This window comes from Euprymna scolopes, chromosome 18, assembly GCF_053919585.1.
Source record: "Euprymna scolopes isolate OS-2025 chromosome 18, ASM5391958v1, whole genome shotgun sequence".
Lineage (NCBI taxonomy): Eukaryota > Metazoa > Mollusca > Cephalopoda > Sepiida > Sepiolidae > Euprymna > Euprymna scolopes.
Window position 1 is genome coordinate 102,410,208 of NC_136499.1, and position 17,153 is coordinate 102,427,360.

Consider the following 17,153-nt stretch of genomic DNA (forward strand, 5'->3'; position numbering starts at 1 on the left):
CAACGACGTGACACAAGTTTTTTTTTTTTTTTCCAGCTAGAAATTCCAAACATTGAAGGGAAATGACAAAAATTATTCTTGCTACTGGGAAATGGAACAATTTTTTGTTTAATGGGAACTGCTCCAAACAAGACATGAAGCTATTTGATGTAAGAAGTTAAAAAAAAAAAAAATACTTCAAGATCAGAAACTAGTCACTGATAAACGTTAGGACAGATTCTAACCCAGGAAACAGCAATTCTTCCCCTTTGTCACAAACATTACTCATCGAATGCGAGGACTAAATGATAAAATAAGGAAAGTGAGGCTGCTGAAAGTAAACCCAAGTTTTATTTATTTATTTATTTTTTTTTTTTTTTTAAATTCCATTTTCACTCCAAACAAGGCACTCTCAGTGACATAATTTGCAGGGATATTATGTAGGGAGTTAGGCCGCAAGATGTCTGTTCACATTACACTTGAACTTCTGCATGTCAGTACAGTTGAAGAAGTAGAATCCCAGAAGGGAGTTTTAAAGTCTAGCAGTTCTGGGGGGAAAAAAAAACTATTGGAGTAGAAGGCTTTCTTCCACCTAGGGATCTCTACTGTGTAAGGGTGGGATTTAGCTGCTTGTTGGGTTAGATGGGGGTATTTACGTCGAGAGGGTACAAGTGCTTGTAGTTCGTCGGAGCATTCACCATTAAAATACTTGTAGAAAAAAAGAGGGATGCAACATTTCATCGATGGGACAGAGACTGAAGCTTAGAAAACAGTTTGGGATCTATCAGGTTGGCGACTTTCTTTTGTTTGACTTTTTACTCTCCAATTCTACCATAGCCTGATGACTAGTACGAGACAGAATTTCCATGTACAGAGTTTCTTTCCAGGAAACGGGATTTTAATGTAACGTGACTAGGAGTACAATCATATTTTTTTTTTTTCCTCTGTTCACCACCAATTCTTTCCATGCAACGCATGTTCTCAACTCTCACATGCCTCATAGATCTTCACTTGGTCAACAGTAGTGATGCTGCAGGTGGAATTTTCACGAACACTTATGAAACAGAGAATAGGATGTTTTGGCATCGCTGTTTCAGTGAAGGGGCAATTTAGCATCAATTTCCGGTTGCGTCATGGAGTAGGGGTAAGACGGCAAGTTTTCTTTTTTTTTTTTTTTTTTTTTTTTTTACAAAGGCATCACCACATTATCAAGGCCCAGAGGCCACTCAAGGATAAGGGTTAAAGAGTGTACAGTAGAAGTTGGTCAATATAGTAATCATTAGTAATGAAAATTTGGTAAATTTAATAACTTATATGGAACGGCTCATCAAGAACTTATTTACTTTAGACTTGAACAAAACCATATTGTAGTCAGCCGGAAAGCAGGAAAACGGAAGACAATTCCACAGGCGTGCAGTTCTAAGAAAGAAGCTTTGTTCATGGAATCTACGTTTAGGTTTAGGCACAGATAAAGAGTGGGGGAAATTATTGATAGTGTTTACAGCTAGACGAGTGTTTCTTGTGAAAGTTTGGCGAGGGGGGACCATAGATTGAAGCTCAGTTGAACACTTTCCATGAAAATAACGATACATCAGAGACAAACTCGCAACATCTCTTCTGTGAGATAGAGGTTGCAAGGAGGAGAAAAGGACATCTCCTACGAGGCTACGAAGTCTATTTTGAACTCTATCAAGGCAGGACAAGTTCTTTCTAGCAGCTCCTGCCCAGATGTGGCAACAGTATTCCATCCTTGGACGTACCTGGCTCTTATATAGATAGAGAATAGCATCAGCAGTGAGATATCTACTGGATCGATAGAAAGATCCCACCATTTTTCCAGCGGCCTTGGCAACAGATTTGATATACGTGTTCCATTTAAGATCAGGAGTAATGGTCAAGCCCAGAAGCTTGTCAAAACTTGAGGCCTCCTGAAGACGAGAGCCATTCATTTCAATTGATGACAAATGTGGATTAGAATGTTGATGATGTAAAGAGAGAAGCTTGGTTTTAGATGCATTAAAAGTAACCAGCCACTCCTTTCCCCATTGTACTACGTGCTCAAGATCAGAGGAGAGAGAATTGGAGAGAACTTGCTCGTTTACTGTCTTAGATGTGGTACCATAAATGGTAGTGTCGTCAGCATAAATGTCTACAAATGATGTAAGGATATGATTTGGAAGATCATTAATGTAGATCAGGAAAAGAGTTGGGCCCAGGATGGATCCCTGAGGGACACCGGCATTAATATTGTGAGCTTCTGATTTTTGCCCCTCAACTACTACTCTTATGAATCTATCAGAAAGAAATGATTTAATAATTGAGAAGACTTTTCCAGCTATACCATAGCTAGCGATCTTATGAAGTAAACCTTTATGCCATACCCTATCAAAGGCTTTAGATATGTCAAGAGCAATTGCCCTAGAAAGATTGCCACCGTCGAGAGATTTGCTAATCCTATGCGATATAACTGTAAGGACATCTGCTGTAGATCTAGCAGAACGGAAACCATATTGAGTGTCACTAAGAAGGTTATTTTTGTTGAGATGTTTGATTACTTCTGTATTTAATACAGATTCTAGCAACTTACTCATGACGCACAGGAGACTTATTGGCCTGTACTGAGAGGGGGATGAGCGATCACCTGAATTCTTAAATACAGGGCATACTGATGAGATTTTCCAGGGAGATGGGAAACTATTCTCCTTAAGACAACGTTTAAACAGTTTTGTAAGTATGGGCGCTAGTTCAGGTTGAAGTTTTTTGAGTACTATGATTGGAATACCATCAGGGCCAGTTGCTTTACTGGAATCAAGGTTTTTGATTAGTTTGGCAACATCACGTACAGATATACGTATATCACATAGCGTGTTTTCTGATACAAGAGGAAATATTGGGGGTTGGCGGTCTTGGTCGCAAAGGGTAGAATTAGCTGCAAAGTTCTTGACAAAGAGTTTGGCTTTGTCTGATGCTGACGAGATTACCTCAGATCCATTGATAATAGTTGGGATGGAGCACACGCTTCTGTTCAGGATTCTGTTTGCTATTTGCCAAAACTGGTGGGAACCAAGCCGCTGCTCAGCTACTTTGGACTTAAGAGATTGAGCATACAACTTTCTTGCGTTCCTTATTACTTTCTTACAATGGTTGCTGGCAGTCCTGAAAACGGCTTTAGTTTCCATACATCTATTACGTTTGAAGCAGTGGAAAAAGTGATTTCTGTGCGCAATGGCAGCAGCACATTCTGGAGAGAACCATGGCTGGCTGTTAGGTTTTTGCTGAAACTTTTTAGAGGGTATGAAATGGTCAATACCTACAATTAACCATTCAGTTAGGTCTAATACTTTCACTTTCTTTTCTATCTTTGCGTCACGGGTTCAAGCCTGCCTGCCTGCTACCACTTTTTTTTTTTTGCTCAACACACATCACCAAACACCCGACCCCCCAGGCTAGTAAAAATATACATTTCAATTGAATATTACATTGCTGCACAATTGATGACCTTTAGTAGTTGTGCTTCTGTTTAATTTTCAATTTTTGAGCTAATATTGAAGTTCCATATGCTGCCAAATGTCAGCCATTACTTTTATTTTGTTTTAACAAACTTGAACATATTTTTTATTGGACTAAAAAACACTTTAAAATAAGTTAAAATACAAAAAGAAAAAACGGCGCTTCTACACTATTAGGACAAAATTCCGGAAATCGTAAAACTGAATTTTTTACATGACAACAATGGTATCTACGTATTCCTTGTATTTTTAAGATGATTATATCAAAAAATTACAAAAATTGATATGGTAGAAACTTATTTATTAAAGAAAATAAAAAATAGAGTTGGATGAAAACGATCGTAAAACGCAGGAGAGTTAAAAAGGGAGGTAATTTTCCGTTTCGATTCAAACTGTTACATGATAAGGGCTGTCCCCTTTTCATGTAAGTATAAAAATAGAGAGTTTAGTTAAAATGAAAATGAAATAGCAATAGACGAAATTCAAACCTCGTAATTTAGTTTAGAAATAGATTACGTGTGAGAATTTAAAAATGTAAAACAAACGTTTGTTTAGAATATAGATAAAATATTTCAAGAAAAGAATATGAACTATCAAGTTTGTTATGAAATTTTAAATTGAAAGAATGCAGCTTATAAGATAATGTTTTTAACATATTGGAAAAATAGGTTACTGAGTATAGGTTAAAATTCCTTTTGTAGAAATAGGAAAAGTTTTGGACACGTATGTCCAGAACACGTGAAAGAAGGCACATGTTTTTACATGTGTATGACGTCACGGAAAATAGAAAGTTCTAGGGATAGAGAAAAACTTTAGAGAAGACAGTCAGAAAAAAGACGGGGAGAGAGACAGTCAGTCGTCTAGGAAGCGAGACGTCACTTCAAGAAAAAAATGTGAAACTTTGAATTCTTGATGATGGAAGTCACGGCCGGTCGTGTGACGAAATAAACCATCATGTGTTTTATAAAAACGTCGTCTTGTCTTATGATTCTTACAAAAAGGTAAAGTGAAATTGTATTATATATTTGTGTTATAAAATGTCTTTTCATACACATCTCGACTTCTCATATCCACAATGTGAATCTACATCATGTCTACACAATGTCTGAACAGTGAACACTGTCTCCTCACTCAAAGAGCTTCTTCTTCTTTCTTCTTCTTCCATTCTACACATCTAAGGAATGAACATTTAATATATAAGAATCGTTATAAACGAACAATCTCTCTAAGTCTCTTACAATAAAATACAACTTCTCTCTCTTAGTCTTTCAACATTCCTCTTAAACACTCTCTCTGTAATAACAAGACTCTCATCTCACTTAAGACTCAGATCCTTTATAACATGTAAACAAAAGAACATACATTATCCTTACTAATAAGAACACATTGAAATGTATAACTATATAACAAAACAGAATGGCGGCAATTTTTCATCTGCTAACACGATTAAAGTTGTTTTTTTTCAATAATTTAGTAATATTCAGGTAATTTCGACTGCATAATTTAGAAGCTACCATTGTAACTTATGAGAATTGACAAAAAAAAATCAATTGAAACCATTGTTTTTTATCTGAAAATTCCATTTATCGACTACGAAATCTCGTCCCAAAAGTGTAGAAGTGCCAAAAAACTTAGCCAAGTAGTCAGAAAAGTAACTTACCTTGCCTTTGGTAACAATTATTTGTTGCCTATTTGTTTTTTTTTCACAACTTTTATGTCTTTACAAGTGAACATCCTAAGAAGGTTGTCATAAACGGTGTTCAACAACACAGTGCAACCGAACTTATATAGTGCATTAAAATAAAATATGCATCAAGTGCGCTTGAAACCAAATCACAACGTAATATTAGGAAAATAAAATATTTTACTTGTTTGAAATTTATCACAAATATATTTCATAGGTAGACTCCATCTTCCGTGTATTGTTTTGTTTTTTTCTTTTTTTTTCTTCCTTTTCTTCTTCCTAGCCATCTTGCAAATTTGGAGAAAGAAGTCTATTTGTATAGAGTCGCGCGTTGTATCTGCCGGTTGTATTTTGAAATGTTTGAACTATGCGTAGGTAACGCGAGAATATATTCAAATTAAAACAACGTGTCTATTGAACTCACATCCTTGACGTTATATAGTGTATGTCTAGACATGACAAGCAATCGAATAACCTACGCAATTTTCGGTCTAAATAAATTATCGTTATATTAGACTTTGTTTTAACGATTTTAATTAAAATAATTTTTACATTTTTAAAATATATATAAAGGGCAGTTGTATGTCTGTATGTTTGTATGTCCAGCTAAAAGTAAAATGACTACAGAACAAACACCCACAAAGTTGGTATATCCTTCATCAGCATTGACCTAGAGGAATAATAGCTAAAAAAAAAAAAATTATTCCCTGAGGATCAACTGGGTCATGTTTCGTCAGGGAGCCGGGTTTTTTCTTTCAGTGTGATGTACTAATTTTGGAAAGAAAATGTTGACTCATTACTTAAGGAATCTGTTGTATAAAGAGAGGTGTATGTGCCCAGTCAGAGAGGAACTGGGTTGGGCGGAAGATAAAGAGAGGGTTATGGGATAAAGACACGGATAAAGAGAGGTAAAACGACAGAAGTTTTCATAGAAAGGTTATACTTTTGCCCAAGGCAATGTGAAGTAACCCTGCTAGTCTCTTATATTAAGGACAGTTGTCTGCATGTGTACATCTAAAATTGCAAAACAAAAACAAAGTATATTCTTGATCAGCATTGCCCTAGATCAGGGGGTCTCCAAACTACATACCACGGGTCGAATCCGGCCCGCAGAGCTCTTATAGAAAATAAAAATATTCAGGGAAAATTTTTTTAAATGGAAATGTGTGAAAATTGTTTTGTTTTTTTCTTTTTGTTCAAAAAATGATTAAAAACACCAAAAAGCAAAGCTAGTAAGCAAAATTGTATAAAACCGGTCCAGGTCAATTATTTTTCAGCTCTTAATAAGTCAGCAATATGCCCCCCCACTCGCCTGCTAAAAAAAAGGCAAAACTTTAAGAGACCACTGCCCCAAATGAAGAATATTTAGGGGGGAAAATATATGCATTCTTTCACACTAAACTGATGCATATTTCGTGAGGGGGGGGGGTTTTAGCAAATTTTAAGTACTAAAGGGAAGTAACTCTGATTTTTTATCAACGAGTTACTTTTCTTATGCCACCTCATTTCTCAAGGAATCTATATAAAGTGTGTGTGTGTGTGTGTGTGTTTCTCTCTCTCCCTTTCTCTCTCTTTCCCCAGAGAGAGGAATAGGATGAGAAGAGGAACAGAAGGATTAGAGCTAGGGTGGGGAGAGGGAGGTAAAAAAAAAAGAGACTGATAGAGGAAGGTAAACAAACAAGTTTTAATAGTAGTGCTATACTTTTGCCCCAGGCAACGCCAGGTAGCCATGCTAGTATGTGTGTGTGTGTGTGTATATATATATATATATATATATATATATATATATATATATATATATATATGGGAAGATAAAATGAGGAAGTTAAAACAGATCTTTAATTAAGCATAGAATTTCCAAGAGCCCTGCTAGCAATAAATAGTTAATATTTAGGAATGCTCCAGGAATATTCTTTGTCATTAATTTCTTTGAACTTGTCAAGACAACCTCATTTCCTGTCGTTCCAGGAATTTTTCACTGATTTAATTGATTCCTTCACAATTGCCAAGTCTTGTTCAGAAGCGAGGGAAGAAAATATAAAAATTCCAGAAAATTTCATTGGAGAAATACTTATATAAAACGCTAACCACAACCCTAACCCTCCCAACTTTTCAAAGAAAAAAAAAATGTACTCAAAAGAGTTTAAAAGCTGGCTTGTTTAATTAATACTAGAGATCCTGTGAGTCATTGGATCAACGTTGTCCTAAACGGATAGTGAAAGTAAAATACATATTTTTACATTTTGTATTTGGTTGAGAGGAAAGTTTTTATGACATTTTTAATTTTGATTTCAAATGATATAATTTCAAATAAGTTTTCGGTATAATACCTTTACTTTATATGTCATTTTAAAGAGTGCTCTTCACTTTATCTAAATGTATAATTTACAATCGTTTTAAAACAATTGTGTCTTTTTTTAAGAACGTTGAATACAAGGTAGAAAAAAAAAGCAAATTCGCACAATTTTCTTTTTTCAATTCAAGGTAGGCCGAAAAGCTGCTTGCGATATCAACAAAGCGTTTGACTCAGGAAACACTATAGAACATGATGGTGGTTTAAGAAATTTTGTGGCAGTGACGAGATAAGCGTAGTGGTCAACCATCGGATGTTGACAACGATCAATTAGGAGCCTTAGTTGAAACCAATCCATGTACAACTGTTCGAGAACTTGCTTCTGAATTGGTTGGTTGGTTGTTTTTGTTTTACGGCATATCAACCCTTTTTGGGTTATTTCATGCCGAATCCAAAGATTTTGAAGAAAAATTTTTTAACAGAATATATTTGTTGTTTTCAAGTCGGTTTCTATTTAACCCATAGTTATGACCCTAAAAGGTACTACCACTCTGGGTCAAAGTAGACCTGGGAGCAATGGCAATTAAAGGGTGGCTCCACACTCCTCAAGCTTGCAAGCTGGGGCCTCATCACTGGATATAGTTTAAGGTCATATCCAGGACCTGCTTCTGAATTAGATGTAATGTATACAACGATTTTCAGCCACTTGAGTGAGATTGAACGACAATCAAAAGAAACGCCGTTATGAAGTGTCATCTTCCCTTCTTTTACGCAACAAGAACCACCCGTTTCTTGACCGACTTGCGATGAAAAGTTGATTCTTTATGACAACTGGTGAGATTCAGCTCAGTATTTAGACATTGACAAAGCTCCACAACACTTCTCAAAGCCAAAGTTGCACCAAAAGAAGGTCATGCTGACTGTTTCGTGGTCTGCGACTGATCTCATCTATTACAGTTTTTTGAATGCAGGCGAAACCATTATGTCAGTGAACTACTTCCAACAAGTGGATGAACTTCTGGGTTTGACTTTTACTCCTGACCTGAAATGGAATACGTACATCAAGTCTGTTGCCAAGGTCGCTGGAAAGATGGTGGGATCCTTCTACCTCTCCAGAAGATATCTCACTACTGATGCAATTTTCTATCTATATAAAAGCCAAGTATGTCCAAGGATGGAATACTGCTGCCATATTTGGGCAGGAGCTGCTAAAAACAGCCTATCTTGCCTTGACAGAGTACAAAATAGACTTCGTGGCTTAGTGGGTGATGCCCTTTTCTCTACCCTGCAACCTCTCTCCCACAGAAGAGACATTGCGAGCCTATCCTTGTTTTATCATTATTTCCATGGCAGGTGCTCATCTGAACTCCAATCTCTGGTCCCCCCTCGCCAATCCTTCACGAAAAACACCCGTCTAGCCGAATCCACTGTGAAAAATTTCCCCCACTCTTTATCTGTGCCTAAATCAAAACGTGGATTCCATGAAAAAAGCTTCTTTCTTAGAACTGCACGCCTGTGGAACTCTGTTCCGTCTGTCTGCTTCCCACCTGACTACAACTTGGATGTGTTCAAGTCCAACGTTAACAAATTCCTAATGAACCACCCCCTTAAGTAAACACTTCATCAAATCTCCACACTAACGTAATGTACTTGCAATAACCCTTATCCCTGAGTGGCTTTCGGGCCTTGATAAGTGGTGACCACTGTGTAAAAAAAAAAAAAAAAAAAAAAAGAAATGCTTCAAAAACCTAAGCGATATCAAAATAAAATAAAAAGCGACTTGGAGCTATTTGCGTTTTGAATTTCTAATGACTGTGTTCGTTGGGAAAGTGCCAAAAAAAAACAAAAAAAAAACAAGAAACATTTTTCACTGTTCACCAATAACATCCAGTGTGAATACACCTGAAGATGGTCGGAGGTGACATCGGCCAAAACGTTGTGGAAAAAAACAACCTAGATTAGAAGAATAGTGTAAAGTTCAAATAATACAAGAAAATAAACTTAGTTATATTTTATTTATTCTTCCAATTCAATATATATATATATGTATATGTCATCCACATATAGTACTGTTTCGCTGTTTCACAGCTCATCAGTGTGGCTAGACAAGTAACTACCTCAGGCCAGGATCGAAACCTGACCGTCTAAACGACAGTCAGAGCTTCTAACTATTGTGCTATTAAGCTGCTACTATGTGGGCAGTGAATTAACAATGTTTTGACATTGTCCAAATACTTAAGCTCAATTTGTTTACACAAAGAGCATAGCTTAATATGCTAATGGTAATTTGTATATCACTTCCCAATATGCTCAACTAAAGATAGAGAGCATTGTAGGCATCCACACACGCATGCATATATCATTTACTAAATTAATTATTAAATACCTACAGACACTAGTGTTTCATTCTTTCGGGAATCATCAGTGCAGGGTGTCACGATTAATGCCAGTCGAGAGATTCGAACCCCGGCAACAGAAATCATGTCTGGCTTCATTAGCAAGGACCTGAACCATTCGGCTACCATCAACCGCGAGAGTTACAGTTGAAATTAAACAATATATATATATATATAAATATAATGTGTCTTGGAAGTTTTTTAACCTTTAAAACTATATAAAAAAAACTCGTTTAGTTTTTATACTTTTTTATATCATTCGTTGTAAAACCATTTAGTCAGTCAATGTGTGTGTGTGTGTGTGATATCTTTACCAGGAATACTAGAAATAACTTCCAAACATATAGAACTTCCAAAATATTGATAATTAAAAAAAACAAAATTCTTAAATTAATCAAATGTACAAGAGATAATTAAACAAATAAAAATACCCACATTGTTTTGGTAATTAGAAAACATAGTAAAAGGGAAAAGGGTAAATGATGAAACGCCAGATGGGATCGAACTCAAGCTTTCCCCGCTCTAACAGCTTACTCCGAATTAAATATAACAAAATGAAATTTGTGGCTTTCAGATGACTCACCTGTGTTAGTTCCACCAGTCACAATCCAGGCACCTGCAGTTTTTGCAGCTTTTAACAGACCCTTCCGGAAGACCCGCTTCAGTTTAGGTTGGAGGTCAAAGTTTAAGATGCCGCCATGGACTGTTATCAGCAGTTTGGGCAAGTCAAGCCCCCAGAATTTTTGTAACAGTTCCAAAATGTTTTCAGGTTTACTGTCGAAACTGCTTAATCGGACATACTGAAAAAGAAAGCAAAGAAACAGACTTGAATATATAAGGCATTCAGATTATTTGCCTTTGAGATACGTCGGTATATTTGGGCAGCATTTTTTTTTTTTTTTTTTTATGCATGTTTCATTCAACAGCAGCGATAATTCCTGTTTTTTTTTTTTTCTTTTGCAATCCGTCGTTTCCATTTGGCGGGCCAATGTTCAAACGTTCTGTTCGAGTGTAAAAAGAAATTTGCCATGGCACAATAAGGGTTCTCAATCAAATGCTGGCCAATAGCAGAGTCCAAAGTTGCAGAAAGAGTAAGAGATGGAGAGATTTCAACTTATGTTTAAATGTGTACATAAATTTTGTACCTCTAAAAACATTATATATATATATATATATATATATATATATAGAGAGAGAGAGAGAGAGAGAGAGAGAGAGAGAAGGGGGAGTGAGAGAGAGAGAGAGAGAGAATATTAAGCTACATTCCAGCGACCCAGATTTCTGAATCAAAGACTTTGGTACATTTATGTTCACGGGAGAACATCCAATATTATTATTATGTCAACCCCAAATCTTTATTATACACTCCTCAGAAACCAATCACTCTCCTTTAAAACCCAATACGTAGCAAAAAAAATCACACAAAACAAAAAAAAATCTGTGCTTTATATATATATATATATATATATATATATATATATATATATATATATAGTCATCCACATACAGTACTGTTTCGTTGTATGATCAGTGCAGCTAGACAGGCAATTACCTCAAGCTAGGATCAAAGCTCGACTGCTCAAACGACAGTCAAGGCTTTCACCATTACTCTACATGACTGCTGCTGTGTGGGTAGTGAATTAATGTTTTGACATCGTCCAAATGCCTAAGTTCGATTTGTTTACACAAAGAGCAATGCTTAATACACTAATGGCAGTTTGTATATCACTTCCCAATATGCTCAACCCAAGATAGGGAGCATATAATTATTCTCTCTCTCTCTCTCTCTCTCATGTATATATATATATATATATATATATATATATATATATAGATGAGAGAGAGAGAGAGAGAGAGAGAGAGAGAGAGAGAGAGAGAATAATTATCCATGGATATACGCTTTGGTATCTATACGACTTCTCAGTATGATTGAATTGTGACAAGATTTGAGATCACAATTACTGCAGTCCGGCGCCTTTACCATTAGGCTACAGAACTTTACCAGAATCATTGGAACATTTTATTGCTTATGAACGCGTGTACTTTAAGTTTGTTTGTTGTTTTGACTATATATATACTAGCATGGGTGCCCGGCGTTGCCCCGGTGTTTGGCGGTGTATGCTGAGCAAAAAAAACAAACAAAAAAACGGTCAATTTTTTTAACTTTGACCTCTATTATGACCCCTTAACATTTATTGTTTTGGGCTCAAATCAAGTTATTACGTTAGATTCATGTCCAAGGAACCTATATCTAAAATTTCAAGTGTTTAGACCCAAAATTGTCGTAAGAACAGACTTTTGTTTGGTATCTACAGTCCGTTTATGTAAACAGCCAGGAGATGCTGAAGTATTTAACTAATCAGAAGGCTTGAAAAACAGACGATAAATTTACCTTTATATTGAGTAACTTTCAACATAGATGACAGGTAGAAATCTACAAATTATTATTATTATTTTTTTTTTTTTTAGCCCAACCATAAATTAACCTTAATTTAACCTAGTCGGGGTTTCTCTTCTTCAAAAGTTGTACCACTACTAAAAATACCAGGATGTAAAAAAGCAATTTGTAAAAATCATTGTTGCATCGATTATGAAAAACAAAAATAGCCAAAATTTATTGGAAAAAAAGTTTAAAAAGAAATTGATTTTTTTTTTTTTTGTTAGAAACTAAATAAATTGTCATTTAAAACATACAGTAAGTGTTTTAATTTTTTTTTTTTTTTACATGTTGATTTTGATGGCAGTTCCTTTTGATGTGGCATTTTCTGGCTATTTACATAGTTTGGGGTTGGCAAAAGTCGATTTTGTCTGGTTCAAAAGCTGTACCATTACTTGGGAGACTGCCTGACAAAGCCTCTCACCGAAATACGAGTATGCATCTACAAAAAAAAAAAAAAAAAAAAAAAAAAAAAAAAACACTTCTGCAATCACCATTTTCTTCTAATTTATTTTATTCACCCCACCCCCTCTTTATATTTCTACAGATAGCACAAACGTAAACGTATTTCCTTAGTCAACTGGAACAATGACGTTCTTCTCACGTTTTCCCTCTCAACTCTGAAATGAAATTTACACTTTATGCTCCTTTGTAGATCTGCCTTAAGTTATTCACGTTATATATGAGTAGAAGAACGGGGGGGGGGGGGAAGCATAGCATAAAGAAAACAAAAATCACCATAAAAGGTTATTCATTCGATGTGGTTTATTTGTTTTATGGCATATCAAACCTTTTCTTTTTATTATTATTATTATTATTATTATTATTATTATTTAATTCTAAAAAAGAATTCATTTATGTGGCTTTGATTTGACATTTTTGCACTATGCCAGCACTTTGGAGGCTATTTAATATACCCCCCCACACATATATATATATATTCTCAGGAGAAAACTTGAATGCCTACTAGACGCTATCCTCGTTTGTCTAAGGTCTCCCTGTACAGAGGTTTGTCAGAACAACTTGGCAATGAAGATACTTTTCTGTAAAAAGTAAACCCTGACCAAATATTCAAAATCACAAAGTATTCACGGCCCAAATAAAATCTCTTGATATGGCTAACCCACACTGGCTTTTATAAGGAACTAGCGGGGGTACCCGGCGTTGCCCGGGTGTTTAGAGGTGTGCGTGTTGGGCGGGGGGATGAGGGGGGATCCAAACAAAATAATAAGCGAAGTAAGAACCCTGTTTAAATAATAATAATAATAATAATAATAATAAAAAACAATGTTAAAACTTCTTTAAAAAAATCGTTGCCCAGGTGTTTTTGTTGGGGTGGGGCTTAAAAAAAAGTTTTGGTAAGTAGTTAGGATCGAACTCGAAGCCTTGAGACGAAGGTGGAAAAGAAAGTGTGCAAAAAACCTGACACGTTACCCACTCGGCCAACAAAGAGGAACTGAAACACGTTTGAATTTATTTATTTAAGTATTAAAAACAGAATTGACACGTGCCAGCAATAAATGTTAACTCTGCTACTTCTATTTGACCTCATTAAAGAGGTCAAATAGAAGTAGTGGACTTAACTTTTGCTGCGGGGGGGGGGGGGGCAGCTTTTGGGTTTGTTTACCTAAGATGTTGTTTCCCCAAGATGTTGGGAGGGGGAACCAGCTCCCCATAAAAAGGGAATTATCCAGATTGAATAGCAATTGTCTGATATAAGAAGTTTGACCCCACATTGATCAAAGATGATTGTTACAGGACGTTCCCCCGGTGCGATTGCCGGGAACAATTCTTAGTTTTGAATTAGTTTCGGTTTTATACATAAAAGCTGAACGAACACAAGACGGGCTGAAATAGCAATAATTTTGTAAAAATCGACGTAAATAAATCTAGACGCGACTCGCGTTCCCAAATCATAGATATTATTATCTAGAGGGTATATAAACACTTCTAAGCGATAGTACCCCCCCCCCGGGACCGTCGGCAAAAAAAGCCTTTTCGAGACATACAAAAATGCGCGCGCCGCATTTGCCTTTTATATATATAGAAGATGGTGCACCTTCTCAGAGTGATGTTACCTTAAGTAACAGCATGAACCTGGATACTCCACTAGACTAGAAGAATTCTTTTCCTGGAACCCAGTAAGACCAAGAGACCATAAAAACGATATACGATAACATACTTAAATGGTCAATTGTCCAGACGAAAATTATGTTCTAAACTTCTTTATTAACTCAGTGTTTGAGATGTAAAGGGGAACTTTAATGGGTTGGTTGGTTGGTTGGTTGGGTTTGGTTGGTTGGTTGGTTTGTTTGTTTGGTTGGTTGGTTTGTTGGTTGGTTGGTTTGTTGATTGGTTGGGTTGGGTTGTTTGGTTGGTTGGTTGATTGGTTGGTTGGTTGGGTTGGGTTGTTTGGTTGGTTTGTTTGTTTGGTTGGTTGGTTTGTTGGTTTGTTGATTGGTTGGGTTGGGTTGTTTGGTTGGTTGGTTGGTTGGTTGGTTGGTTGGGTTGGGTTGTTTGGTTGGTTTGTTTGTTTGGTTGGTTGGTTTGTTGGTTGGTTGGTTTGGTTGGTTGGTTGGTTGATTGGTTGGGTTGGGTTGTTTGGTTGGTTTGTTTGTTTGGTTGGTTGGTTTGTTGGTTGGTTGGTTTGTTGATTGGTTGGGTTGGGTTGTTTGGTTGTTTGGTTGGTTGGTTGGTTGGGTTGGGTTGTTTGGTTGGTTTGTTTGTTTGGTTGGTTGGTTGGTTGGTTGGTTGGTTGGTTGGTTGGTTGGGTTGGGTTGGGTTGTTTGGTTGGTTTGTTTGTTTGGTTGGTTGGTTTGTTGGTTGGTTGGTTTGGTTGGTTGGTTGGTTGATTGGTTGGGTTGGGTTGTTTGGTTGGTTGGTTGATTGGTTTTACAGCAATGCAACCTTTTAGGTCATTTCATGCTGAAAATTGTTGAAGGCTTTTCCAATGGGATTGATGTATAGATATTAGAGAAGTTAAAGTGATTTTTGTTATAACATTTATAATAGGTTCTTAAATTACTAGGAGTTTTTGTTTTATTGTGTTGATGGGTTACTTTTGTATTTGTTCAAATTGGGAGTTTCATCTTTTAGAAAAGTTCTGGTATTTGATTTTTTTTGGTTTGGATGCTTGATATTTATATTTCGTTGCGATGGCACTTCAATAATTCAATCATTCGATATCAACATTATTATACTGTTGTGTATTATATTAAAGATTGTTGTGTATTATATTAAAGGTTGTTGTGTATTATATTAAAGATTGTTGCATATTATATTAAAGATTGTTGCATATTATATTAAAGATTGTTGTGTATTATATTAAAGGTTGTTTTTTTCTTTGAAGGGGGGATGTATATTCTTTGGAAGGATCTTATTTCTTTGATGTAGGATAGGATTTTTCCTGTGTTATTGTTTTTTTTTGTTTTGTTTTTTTCAAAGATTTTCTTAAGGTCTGGGAACTTTAATGGAATATTAGAATATCTATGTATCTCATATAGAGATCAAGTGTTAGTCTCAGAAAAGAGGCCCTGTTGATTTCTGAGAACTTTGAAGTCAAATGAAACACCCGAGAGCGAAACAACTGTTCCTTACATAATAGATAAGAAATTATTCAATGGATTCTTTCTTTTTTTTTCATTTTTTAAATCATTGTGTTTATAAAAGGGCTGCGAAGTAAGAACACGAACCCTCTGGTTCAATTATTTCTAGTATTTGCGATAAAGAGATCAAGTGTTATTCCCAATCAGAGGTCCCTTGATTTTTTAAGTAAAATGAAACTAAAAATGTGACAGGATGAACAGATATATACAAATAGTTTTACGTTATTTATTGCTCGCATTCCTAAAATTCAGGTCAACAATAATCTGGCATACGATCGTTTCAGAGACAACTTATTTACTCACTTTTATGCCAAGCAGCTGAGTTTAAAAGTTCATAATGATCAGTTAATTAGTTTAGGTGTAAATCCTGTACATACAAGTAGATAAACTGACTTTTAGAAGAGATAAATATGCAAATAAATACACATTGGTCTTTATTACAGAGCAAAAGATTAAAGTATTTCATTGGTTTGGTTGTTTCGTTTTTTTTTCTTTCTTTTTTTTGCATAACAACCCTTTTCGAGTTAAGTCATTTTGGTAAACGTTTTCAGGCTTTGACTCCTTTATATCTTCAAATATTTATGCATGGCGTTTGGTTTGGTTGTTTTGTTTAATAGTATATCAACCCTTTCCAGGTTATTTAATGCCGAAATCCAGCCATTTTGGTAATGGTTTATATTCTTTAGATATTTATTAATAGTGTTTGGTTTGATTTCTTTTTTTTGGGGGGGGGGGGGTATCACAAATTGTTTTGTTTTTGTCTTAACAGAACATGATTGAGTTTTGCAAAGGAAAAGGAAAAACAAAACAACAGCATTCATGTTTGGTGCATTTTTGCTTAGGAATCCGGTATCTTTTGACAGCCTGATCTATTTGATTTAAGATGTAAAATTATCATCTGCACAGATTTTTTGTATTAATGGATTCTTGATTAAGATGCGATATTTCAAAATCGTTTTGATGACAATTATTGTTAAAATATCAGCCGTATATCTTTTTTTCTTTCAGTTCTGTTCATAAAATTAATTTAGGGTTGGGCCTTGTTTTATGAGCTCCTTTCTTATAATTATATCTGTTTGAATAACAGCTTTTAATTACAATGTTAAAAATTATAATTGTTAGATGGTTATTAATTTAGTCGATGAGCTTTGGAGCTTAGTGAATTCTTCGAAAAACATTGAAAAAAAAAAAAAATTAAACACATCAAGGTTTAAAATGCTTGTGTCATTTGAGTGTACGAGAAACCAACA

General features: G+C 35.5%; 1 protein-coding gene across 3 annotated transcripts in view; it reads right to left on the minus strand.

The window, feature by feature from the left end:
- LOC145297722 (transient receptor potential cation channel subfamily M member 3-like) overlaps window positions 1-17,153 on the minus strand; it is a 790,615-nt gene that overhangs the window by 250,348 nt on the left and 523,114 nt on the right. For all 3 annotated transcript variants that reach the window (XM_080143937.1, XM_080143936.1, XM_080143938.1), the window contains one exon: window positions 10,445-10,661. In XM_080143937.1, the coding sequence (XP_080000063.1) occupies window positions 10,445-10,661 (217 nt within the window). The remainder of the gene's footprint in view (window positions 1-10,444; window positions 10,662-17,153) is intronic.